Below are 12,114 nucleotides of genomic sequence, written 5' to 3'. Positions count from 1 at the left end.
ACTTAATAAATTATTGTGTTGGTCTTTAAAGTGCTACAGACTGCTTGTTTGTTATGTTAGAATGCAGACTAACACAGTTACCTCTCTGTTACTAATCTTTTTCCTTGCAAGAGAAGGAGATGGTTCCCAGATGGAGGATGAATCAGATACTGAATTGATACTAGCCCTCAACTTAGCAAAAAGATGAAGAAATATTTTTATTAGCAATGATAGCATATTATTAATCTGTTCATCTATTAATCTAAGATGGAGATACATGCTCTCTAAATATGTATGGAGGGCTAGATGGGACCATCTTGCTCTATACTTACTAAAATGCTGTGTGAAACAAACAAACTTTCACACCATTTTATGTTTTGCATCATGGGATCCACTATCAGAGAAAATACAAAGGCTTGATTTCATACTACAAAACATTAGTCACATGCATTGAGTTATGGAAAGGTCATTTTTGTTTCAGGAATTTGTTTGACTTGTACTTTTCTTATGACCCTGGCAATACTTTAAAGAGGACAAGGAAGGTTACTAGGTCCATCCCTTTCTCCAGCTACAAAGCCTGCATTAAAAGTTCAGTGAAAGAAGGAGACAAGCAAACTATATTATTATAATTACACACGAGGGAACTCAGTGAAGAACTGTGCTGCACCGTGAGCTTGGCAGACACGACTGGGCCCTTCATCACCACCGTGCAACTCACTGAATGAGACTTTGATCCTGCGATTAGATTCATGCAGGTAGTTCCTTATATCTGCAAGTCTTATTGAAATTAATAGGTCTAGATGGGCAAATCAGGTTGCAGGCTGCTTAATATTGTTAGGAGTTGTTATAGATCCCCATATTGTGGCCTTTTTATACCTTGTATGCATTTATCGTTTTTTCACATGCTTGAATAACCCAGGGAAAAACTGATCTGCTTGGTAACTCAGAGGCTTGTTCAAAGTCTCCCTAGCCATACAAATCTAACCTTACAGATACAGGCGTGTACAGAGATACAATATTAATAATGGTTTAAAATCCCTGCAGAGAACAAGATAAAGTAGATTCTGAAATTCCCTGGTAAACACATTTTAAAGCAAGTCTATTAAACTGAACTATTCAAGATATTTTATTTTTAAAAATAGTATAGATATTATATTGCAGAAGCTTAGTTGTTCTTCAGTACTTAAAAATTGTTAATGCTAATAAAACAGCAAGATTTTAGAATGTTGCAAAATTAGAATAATAAAATACCACACTTCCTAAAGGCAGATTCACCAAGGGCATTTTAAAATTGTTTTTTCTGAGGAGCCAAGGAATTGATAATTATCCTATTGGCTCTTTAACAGCCAATAGAATACTGTAGTTTTTCTCTTGTAGAGCAAAGTACTGAACATAGCTGTTTTAGAAAAGCTATTTTAGCTTTAGTTTTAACTTTGCTATTGGACAAAATTGAAAACTTTTCTACTTCTACTCAAAAAAATTCTGACCAGAAAAATATCAGTAATTCCACACGTTAACAGTTAAATTGAGAAATCCTTTTCTTACTTGAGTTCTTAACAACAGTTACAAAGCAGGTTCTGTAGGAGAGTTGTATATTCAGGGCACTATTAGCAACAGAAGATTTTAGTAACAAGCTATTATTCTATGAAGTTTATTTAACAGCTCACTGAGCTAGAAAATAATCACTCATAACTACACTTTAAAAGGAGTGTCTGAAAAGACAGACCTGCTTTCTATAGTACCGTGCATTGGCTCAAAAAGAGAATAAATTAACTTAAACATTCACTTAATACATTGTAGCCTTTGACTTTAAGCACATTGTTTGTATGTTGTGTTCTCTTAGAAGCCATTCGGTTTACTTAACAATTCATATTATTGATAAAAGATTGTGAACATCTTTGTAGTCTCTAGTGAAAGTTTTTTTTAGGTTTTTATTATTTTTGTCCTGATCATTATTTTTATTCTAATAATGACACTAGTGCTAATGTCTAAAATCGTTTGCCATTTGTGTTCAGTTCATGTTTGCTGATTCTTAGGGGTGTACTTCAGAAATATAACTCACAAAGAAATATACAGATGACCTATATATGTTTGACTTCTCTGTGTAAGAAGAAAGGTGACAAAAAAGAGACAATTAAAAGAGTGGTTTTTTTAAAAAGGGACATAGGGAAGTTTAGTGTCCATCTTCTTTTGAAAGTTGAGCTTGTGCCTTTGATAATCTTCCTCTAATAGTTAATGGCTGCATTGTGCAAAATACATGTGAATAATTCAGTGCATGTGAACAGTCCCAGTGTGTACAACAGGACTATTTACATGGGTAAGAGCAACGAAGGGTCCTGTGGCACCTTATAGACTTCACAGTGAGTCTGTGCTCATGAAAGCTCATGCTCAAAACTTTTCTGTTAGTCTATAAGGTGCCACAGGACCCTTCGTTGCTGTTACAGATCCAGACTAACACGGCTACCCCCTCACACTTTACATGGGTAAGGTTACTCGTGTGCATATCTTTGGGCAAATTCTAAGATCCTAATGTTAAAACTATTAGAGAAGTCATCATAATACAGGTGAATATAGAGGTGGTAAATACTGCCATTGTGACATTAAGTTGCACTCATTTTTTTATAGGGTGAGCCTGGTGAAGCTGGTAACCCTGGACCTCCTGGAGAATCTGGTCCAAGCGTGAGTACTGTTTTTTGTGTTTTGTTTTAATTTCTATTATTCTACTAAAATACCTACTAATAACTTCTTTTAAGGGAATTTCAGGTTCGGTATAATCAGATTCTTCAAGCAGCTAGAGTGTCAGATGCTTTCCTCAAATTTTGTTCATGTCTGTGATATACAAATTGCTTTCCGCTGTAGCCCACATCCTGGAAAATAAAACCCGGAAGACAAAATGAATCTTACATTCGTGTGAGAGAACACTTATTTCTTAACCTCACATGTTTACATGTGTTTAGCAATTAAGTTTATGTATTTTATCAATATATTTATTCCAGTTAGATTTGTCTGTCTTTGTTAGAGGAACAGTAAACTCAGTATGGGTCTGAGAGTCATTATCTTCATGCTGATGTGGATAAAAAACTGTGAGAGTTTGAGGCCCAGGGTTGGTTTGGGTCCCATTTCTATTCCAAAGGCAAGTTTTTATGATATGATTGACAATTAACATCTCAATGTTTAAAAAGCATCTTTTCATCATCATCTTCATCATCATCATCTTCCTCCTCTTACATAGTCTAGGTGTACTGGTTCCAGAAATCTACTATTTTTATGTTGTTTACAGGGACCAAAAGGTGAAAGGGGAGAAAAAGGTGAGGCTGGTCCACCTGGGGCTGCCGGACCTCCAGGTGCTAAAGGACCTCCAGGTGATGATGGGCCTAAGGGTAACCCAGTAAGTATAATATTATTGCATCGAATGGGGTGTCATTTCATTTAACACTTTTGTAGGACTCTCTATGCACTTCTGGAGTATGTACAATCATGCTTTTGTAATGATTTTAAACATACTTGTATGACTTCTGCTTTGCTTTCCTTCCCATTTGTCTAGGGCCCTGTTGGTTTCCCTGGAGATCCTGGTCCTCCTGGTGAACCTGGACCTGCGGTAAGTACCCTTACAAACCAGATTTAGGACCTAATCTTGGTTCCCACTGAAGACAAATGTAAAATTCACCTTAACTTCAATGGGAAAGAGAGATGCCCTGAGAGTGGTATTTTTGTGGCTGCTTTTGATTTTAGAAACTTGTAATTAATTCATTTTACCAAAACTTCAGACTAAATTTTCAAGGAATAGACATACAGGTCTGAGTGGGACCATAAATAAGACTGTTTTTCAAAATTCAACTGATTTCAGTGTTGTGTCTATCTCCCTGGAATTTCTTTAGGGTCAAGATGGAACTGGTGGGGAGAAGGGAGAAGATGGCGATCCTGGTCAACCTGTAAGTAAGCTGTATCTCACATTTTTATTTCATTTGTGCTATGTATTCTTCCATGCTAAGAGAGCATCTTCGGCTAAGTAAGCTGAGAGGATCAGCTTTCTGTAAATGCAGGTGTTTTCAAAAATATTTTCTAAATAAATTGCTTTTGTAGTTCACTGGACATTGGACATTAATTTCCATATGGAGGCCAAATCATATTGTCCTTGTGTATGACTGTATTGCCCATTTTTTTCAAATGTGGACACGTTTGGTGGTATCATAAGCAATACAAATGGAATCATAGCATGAGAGGGCACAATAACTATACTTCCCATCAGTTTGTGTGCTGAATGAGCACTTACCTTAGAATCCAAGGTGAATAACAGTGTGGTAGCTACATGCCGTCAAGACTATAGGCCTCCTATGCAAATAAGTTCTTTTATGAGTAATATGCTGTTAAACTTAATGAATTTAAATTCGTGATGCAAGCTAGAATTTCCCTTCTAGGAAGCCTTATTTCTGCCATCATAAAAGGTCTGAAAGGGAAATCCACGCTATATTTCAGTATGGCATGGAGAAAAGGAGTGTATTAATTAGAGAGAAGGGGTGGATGCTGGCAGGTTTGGGGTTGGTAGTTAGAGGGGGTGCTTGTAAACTTCAGAAACAATGCGTCCACATTTCTGACTCAAAAGACTAAGAAACTGCTTTTAGAATGTTACTTCTTTACGCCAAATTGCATATCAGAGTGTTCAGTCCTAGAATATTAGCCAATAGATCTCATGGCATTTTCATTCTGTGAGTTTATTATCGGCGCATGGAAGATTTATACACAGAAATGCCATTTATAGCACTTATCTCATTAGTACTAATGCGAATCTAATAGATGTATTCAGCATACTAGGCTAAGTGAAGTAATCAGGACAAGGGGTAGATGGAGGGAATTCCTACTGAATATTGCTGCTCAATGTTGTTTCCAGACTAATGTTACATTTGTACCGATGAATTAGTCTGAAAATATATTTTCAGAAAATCTGTATGTTATTTATGAGGGTAGTAACCACTTACTTAGAGTGATTATAAATTGAGCCAGAACAGCTAAATGAATTATGGTCAACAGTCTTCATTGCTGAGGTTATAAAGTTAGTTCCCACTCTGGAGCCATTCTTTTAGTGACAAATGTAGGAAACTGTCCCAGACTGAGGTGTCAATAGTGGAGGTTTGGGAACAAACTGATATGTTAAACAGCAATGTCTCCAGATGTGGATGCTATTCACCCAAGAGTTATGAAGAACTCAAATATGAAATCTTACAACTAGCAAATGTGACATGTAACCTGTCATTTAAATCAGCTTCTGTATCAGATGAAAACAAAAAAGCAGTCCAGTAACACTTTAAAGACTAACAAAATAATAATAATAATTATTGTTGTTATTATTATTATTATTATTATTATTATTATTATGTTAGTCTTTAAAGTGCTACTGGACTGCTTTTTTGTTTTCATAGTATATAGACTAGCAAGGCTTTCTCTCTGTTACTTTGTATCAGATGACTATAGGATACCTGATGTTATAGCCATATTTTTTTTAAAACAATTCAATTACAATCAGATAAGCCTAACCAGTACCAGGGAAGGTGGTTGAAACTATCATAAAGAACAGAATTATCAGATACACAGATGAACACAATTTGTTGGAGAAAGAGTCAACACGGTTTTGGAAAGGGAAGTCTATGAGGGGGTCAATAAACATGCGGACAAGGATGATTCAGCGAATATAATATATTCAGCCTTTCAGAAAGCTTTTGACAAGAACTGTCACCAATGGTTTATGAGCAAAGTAAGCAATTATGGGATAAGAGAAGTCCTCTTATAGATCAGTAACTGATCAAACAAAGGAAACCAATAGTAAAAAGAAAAAGTAACTTTTCAGAACAGAGAGAGGTAAAGAACAATGTCCCAGGAATCTATACTGGGACAAATGCTGGTCAACATTTTTATCAATGATCTAAAAAAAGAGGTAAACGGTGAGGTGGCCAAATTTGTAGATAATATATAACCATTCAATATAGCTATATCCAAAGCAGACTTCAGAAAGTTACAAAAGAATCAGACAAAACTGGGCGACTGGGCAACAAAATGACAGATGAAATTCAATGTAGAGAAATGAAAAGTAATGAACATTGGAGAACATAATCCCAGCTATACATATAAATTAGCTGTTGCCATTGAAGAATGATCTTGGATTGATTGTGCAAAATGATCCAAAAAAATGCACTCAGTGTGCAGCAGTGATCAAAAAAGCTAACAGACTATTAAAATCTATTAGAAAAGGGTTAGATAATAAGACAGCAAATATCCCAATACCATTATATAGAACCATGGTATTCCAGCCTCTTGAATCCTGCATGCAGTGCTGGTCAGTCCATCTCAATAAATAAATAAAAGTCCGCACAAACAATTAAGCATATGGAACTGTTTTTGTATAAGGAGAGATTAAAAAGACTGAGACTTTTCATCTTGTAAAAGAGGTGTCTAAAGGGAGACATGACAGAGATATATAAAACTACTGAATGGTGTAAAAAGGATATGTTATTCACTCTTTCACTTAACACAAGAACCAGCGGTCACCCAATAAAATTAATAGGCTGCTGGTTTAAAAGGCTGTACTTCATCACACAACACACAGTCGATCAGTAGAATTCATTTCCAGAAAATATTGTAAAGACCACAGTTATAACCAGCTTCAAGAAAGGATTAGATAACCTTCATGAATGAATGTTCAACAATGCCCAAAGCCCCACTTGTCATGGATGCAGTCTATGCTCTGGGTATTCCTAGCATGGACAACAGGAGATAGCTCAGTCAATGATTGCCTGTACTCGTCATTCCCTCTGCTGCACCTGGCATTAGCCACAGTGAGATAAGGTGACCATCCATCCTGTATTTACTGGGACAGTCCCTTATTTAAGCTGTTTCTTTTTTAAGAAAATAGGCAAATTGTCTCATATTTTGTGGGGCTCTTGGTTCCCAAGCATCCTGTGTCTTGGGGTGGCAGCCTCTCCGGCCAGAGAGCTCCTCTAATGGGTGGCTGCCCTATTCCCTGGCAGCCCATGCTGTAAACCCCTACTGCTGGCCGACTCCACAACAGGGTGGCTCTGCTTCATTCTCTGGCCTCCCACAGCTCAGGGAGGCAGATCCTGCTTCATTCCCTGCACCCACCCCCGACCTGGAGACTTTAAAACACCCTCCCCCCAGCAGGGGGTTCTGGAGCCCCCATCTTCCACTCCCCTTCATCCCTGGTGCCTCCTCGGTGGAGACTACAGGTCTCCCATCTCTGGTGCCTCACTCTGGAGCAGCAACGCTCGTCACCAAGGAACCCTGACATGGGACAGCAGCCCCGTCCCCATTTCCAGAGGCTGGTGTCCCATATTTGCCATAGGGCAATGTGGTCACCTTACTGTTGGAAGATAGGATAGCAGGCAGACAGACCATAGATCTGATCCAGTATGTCTGTTCTTAAAACAAACTATTTTTAATGGCAGCGGTATTTATAACTCATAGAACCAACTTCACAGAAGTTGAGTTAAATACCATTTTTTGAGCATCACATTTATCACAGATTGTCCTGCAATATTTATGTATATATTTGAGTAGAAAATGGATAAGATGCTGATCCTGCACCATTGAAGTCAACAGGAACATTTCCAATGACTTAAGGGAACATAGGATCAAGCCCTAAATGGGGTCATATAGCTAAACAAACTAATTTGATTTCTCTGAAAGTTTACTTCCTTTAGTGATGAAGGTTTCTTTTAAAATAACCATTGATGCTACTGTGTGCTTTGGCCAGGAGTTCCAAAAGATGCTAAGAGAGTTCCCCCTACTCTATTGACATTCAGCACTTAATGGGTCCTTTTAAAATTCCAATCTTAGGCAAGGTCTACACTACTATGGGATGGATGCTCTAAGATCAGTCCACTGGCAGTTGATCTAGCAGATCTATGAAGACCTGTCAAATTGACTGCAGATTGCTCTTGGGTCAACCCTGATACTCCACCATAGATGAAAAGAACAAGGGAAGTCAATAAGAGAGTTTCTTCTGTTAACGCCGCAGTGTAGACGCTGTGGTAATTTGACTTAAGGTACATCAACTCCAACTTTGTCATTCATGAAGCTGGAGTTGTGTACCCTAAGTTGACTTTCTGCAGTCAACTCAGGGTACACAGATATAGGCTTACAGTACAATCTGACTTCTACCAAAATCATTCCATTGTCTTCAATTTGGTAAGGATACTACTGATTAAACCAGCCTTTTTCCTGAAAATTATGAGAAGAATTGCACTCCCTTACAAGGACAGATGCTCATCTCTATCACTGGTGTGTCTGTTAATCTTATTGCTATAGTTTCTAGCTATGCTTTATTTGCTTAGAAATAGGTCAGAGATTAGAGTCAAGCCCAGTGGGTTTTTTTTAACGTCACATCAATTCTTACTTTTATTTATTTTTTTTTTTTTTGCCGGTGGGGTGGGTATTGTTTTTTGGTACAGATTTGTTCTGATCAATACTGTATGGTTTATAGAATGTTTAAAAAAACAAGTGACAAGAGAAAAAGGTAATGCAGTATTACATTTCTTTGGCTTATTCATATTAATTTGTTAGAGTCGATTTGGCCCTCATTATCATTCCAGTGATTACCATGAAATTACATCAGTGATGAAATTGCTCCTTCATTTTTAACAGTTCATTTTTATTCATAGTATCATGTACTATGAAATGTTTGTTTTTACATAAAAAGCAACAAAATTAATTGAATTATAATTAAAATGAATGTGAAATAGACATCATTTGTGCCTAGTTCAGTAGCAACCTGATCTGCTTCTCACTGTAGAAGCAGATACATGAATGAAGTGAATTGAAACAGATAGTCTCCTGTCTGATTCAATTAAAAATGTGGTTAACATATCATGCTGTTATAGTGTTATTTGTATAGACACCTTTTGGGCTGGGGATGCCTTGCTAACAGAGTGAAAAAAAATAAAAATTTGCCTTGTTCAGCAACATAAGCAGATAAGACTATCAAAGGGACTCAGATGCAGGAAAGAGCTTTGCTGAGTAAGAAATGACATTTCTATAGGCTTTACTGATCTTAACCTACTGTCAAGGCACTTCAAGGTTGTCCAATGAAAGGAGTTGTAGAATTGCAAAATATGTTTGTTGTTTTCAAGTAAGTTAGTAACCTTTGCCCTTTAATGACATTCACCAAGGTTCTATAAAATAGTAATTTGGATTGTTTTTTACATGTACAGGGTCCACCAGGCCCTTCAGGGGAAGCTGGCCCACCTGGTCCTCCTGGAAAGAGAGTAAGTTTTCTCTTTTTGTCTCAGTACATATCTCTGGTCATCATGTCTTAATCAGGGTTACATGCAGTTGTTGCCAGTGTTACTCCTATTTCATGTTTAGCTTTCCACTTTTAAATGACCGGTTTTGGGGTTTTTTTTCCACTATTCAGCAGCAGAACTGTGAAAAGACAATTGGGGCGAAAGTCAGGAAAAGCAGGTTCTGAAGAAGACCTTATATCTGGCTTGATTGCAGGCCCGTGCATCACAGCCACATCAGGCTTAGCAAAGCACCTCACTTTCCCAAACAGCAAATTCAGGAGGCCATGCTAGTGTGAAGGCAAGAGGAGTTTATCTGATGCTATAGCCCACAATGGCTGTGTGTACACTAGAGAGTTTTGTCGATGAAAGGGACAGAGTCTCGACAGAACGCTGCATTTGCCTCGACAGTATTATCCCTCGAAAATTTGAGGCATAACAATCTGCTGAGAGAGTACTGTCCATGGAAGTGCAATGTGCACACTTCTGTCGACAGAGAGGGCTTCTGATTGCCTGTCAGTCCTCTTTGTAGAGCTGCCATTCCAATTTCTGACACCAGGGGGTAGTGCAGTCTGGCAGTTCTCTGTCAACAGAGCAAGCTGTGTGTAGACACGATCTGTCGACAGAGTACTGTTGAGATTTCTGCGTCAGTAGTAACTTGTGTCAACAGATGCTTCTAGGGCAGACATAGAAGCCATGTCTACACTTACTAAAAACTTCAAAATGGCCATGCAAATACTAATGAGATGCTGAAATGCATATTGGGCACCTCATTAGCATGACACCGGCCACAGCACTTTGAAAGTGCCGCAGTTCACTCACCTGCGGCTAGTCTGCACAGGGGTCCTTTGCAAAAGAACTCCCATGTAGTCGAGCCTTGGGTGAGCAAACTGCTGTGCTTTTGAAGCGTTGCAGCCGGCGGCATGCTAATGAGGAATGAATATGCATTAGTATTCTTCTATTTGGCCATTAGCATGGCCATTTCGAAGTTTTTAGTAAGTGTGCACGTAGCCAGCCAATAATATGGAACCTGTCTACAGATGTAAAGCTTCAGTGCCCAATGTGGAGAGGCTCAATTTCCTCCTAGGTCACATTCTATGATTCTATGGAGAGGAGGAGAAATGGAGTCATGTCCACACCCCCTTTCTGTGACTGTCAGCAGGGTCCAGTGTTTTCACTTGAGAGACTTGTGGGAAAATCTAGATGCTGAGGGGAAGTAATGGGTAAAATGGAAGGGGAAATGTCTTAGAGCTACTCTCCTCCTTTGGTCAGCACTCTATGCCCAGAGTGCACAGAGCATCCAGAATATAAGATGAAGTTTGTTACATTTTTCTGCGAGTTAAGAGGAGTTCCTGTATTCAGCCCGGCAAACTACAGGTTGCACCTCTGAAATCTAGTACTCTTTGGTCTGGCAGAGCTGGGGCCACCATGGCAGGGCTGGGAGCTGGGTCTGTGGCACCCTGCAGCAGGGCTGAGAGCTGGGGCCAGGGCAGTCCAGCAGGGACCAGCAGTAGAAAACTATACCTGATCCAGCAAATTCCCTTATTCAGGGCCAGTCTGACTCCCAGGGTGCCAGACCAGGGAGGTCCAACCTACATGATGTGTGTGTTTGCTCATTTGTTTTTAATGTATTAATTTCTTGTTTTTCAACTGTGGCATAATCTACTCCACTTCTGGGAAGATAGTTTACATCTTCCGAAAAAACATTTGTTTGGATGCTCATAAACTAAAGACAAAACTCTCCAGAAAGAATGAATGGGATTCTGAATGGTTCCCCACCTGCTGCTGAGATTACTGCGTGGTGTGGCGTTAGTAAAATTAGGGACCTGACAGAAGCAGCATGAGAGCACCCATCTGTGTTAATTTATGCTGGAGCTGGACAAATTCCAGGAACAATAATCCTGTGTCTCCTGGCTGCTGACACCGAGCAGAATGTAGACACGAGGGACTGTCAAGCTCATATATCCTTAGCTCAGAATGGCCTTATTTCCGTCTCCCAAATGTATTACTTCCTCACGTATTATGAGACAGCTTCCATAGGTAGCATTTTTCTCCTGCAGTGGAAGTGAGAATCAGTACAATTTCAGCTGAATCGGTTTTTAAAAGTAGTGTCAAGTGAATTCAGCTAGTTTCTCAATGCTTAATATTGGATACAGCTTCTGTGGCAAAATAATTAGCCCACTTTAGTATTATACAGTAACACTGTAAGACTATGTCTACACGGCAGGAGGTATTTAGGGCTATGGTGGTATCCCAAAATAGCTGCCAGCATCTATGCAACATGCCCATTGTCTTTACTTGGTTTTTGAGATAACAGGCATGCCATTCCAGCATCCCTGTACATCTCATTGCATGAGAAGTACAAAATGCCTCAAAATAGGGCTTTAATTCAGCATGTGGTGCTGTTTAGACAGGGGGGCAGGAGGGGGTGCCAGGAGGCGGCAGCCAGGCCACCAGCTCCTGGTATGAGGCCGCAATGTATCCATGAGCTGCCTCCACGCAGTCCAGCTCCAGGCAGCCTCCCCCTCCTCAAAGTAGAGGTGCCGCTACAGCAGTTCCACCTGGCACTGGAGGGAGGCGGCTCCATGGAGGTTCTCCAGTGGCTGCCCCTGTCCCAGCTGCAACCAGGCGTGCTGGTGGCTCTTCCTGGTGGCTGCCATCCATTATCTCCGGGGGGCTGTCCAGTATCACAGACATGACAAGTCTCTTGTCCCTTGAATGGCACAGCGGCAGAAACGGGGGTGAGGAAGGCCATAAGTACCAAACTCAACCCTGTGGCCCACACCTGCCCCCTCCACCATGGGCACAGTGGTCATAGAGCCCCACAGGGCTGGACAGCACAGCTGTG

At 39.7% G+C, this 12,114-nt stretch overlaps 1 protein-coding gene across 1 annotated transcript in view; it reads left to right on the top strand.

Annotated features, from left to right (window-relative positions):
• COL11A1 (collagen type XI alpha 1 chain) overlaps positions 1 to 12,114 on the top strand; it is a 274,848-nt gene that overhangs the window by 222,121 nt on the left and 40,613 nt on the right. Inside the window, exons 50-54 of the mRNA XM_075002237.1 lie at positions 2,605 to 2,658; positions 3,260 to 3,367; positions 3,524 to 3,577; positions 3,858 to 3,911; positions 9,198 to 9,251. Of these exons, the coding sequence (XP_074858338.1) occupies positions 2,605 to 2,658; positions 3,260 to 3,367; positions 3,524 to 3,577; positions 3,858 to 3,911; positions 9,198 to 9,251 (324 nt within the window). The remainder of the gene's footprint in view (positions 1 to 2,604; positions 2,659 to 3,259; positions 3,368 to 3,523; positions 3,578 to 3,857; positions 3,912 to 9,197; positions 9,252 to 12,114) is intronic.

Source organism: Carettochelys insculpta, chromosome 9, assembly GCF_033958435.1.
Source record: "Carettochelys insculpta isolate YL-2023 chromosome 9, ASM3395843v1, whole genome shotgun sequence".
NCBI lineage: Eukaryota > Metazoa > Chordata > Testudines > Carettochelyidae > Carettochelys > Carettochelys insculpta.
This window is presented reverse-complemented; position numbering and strand designations above follow the sequence as displayed.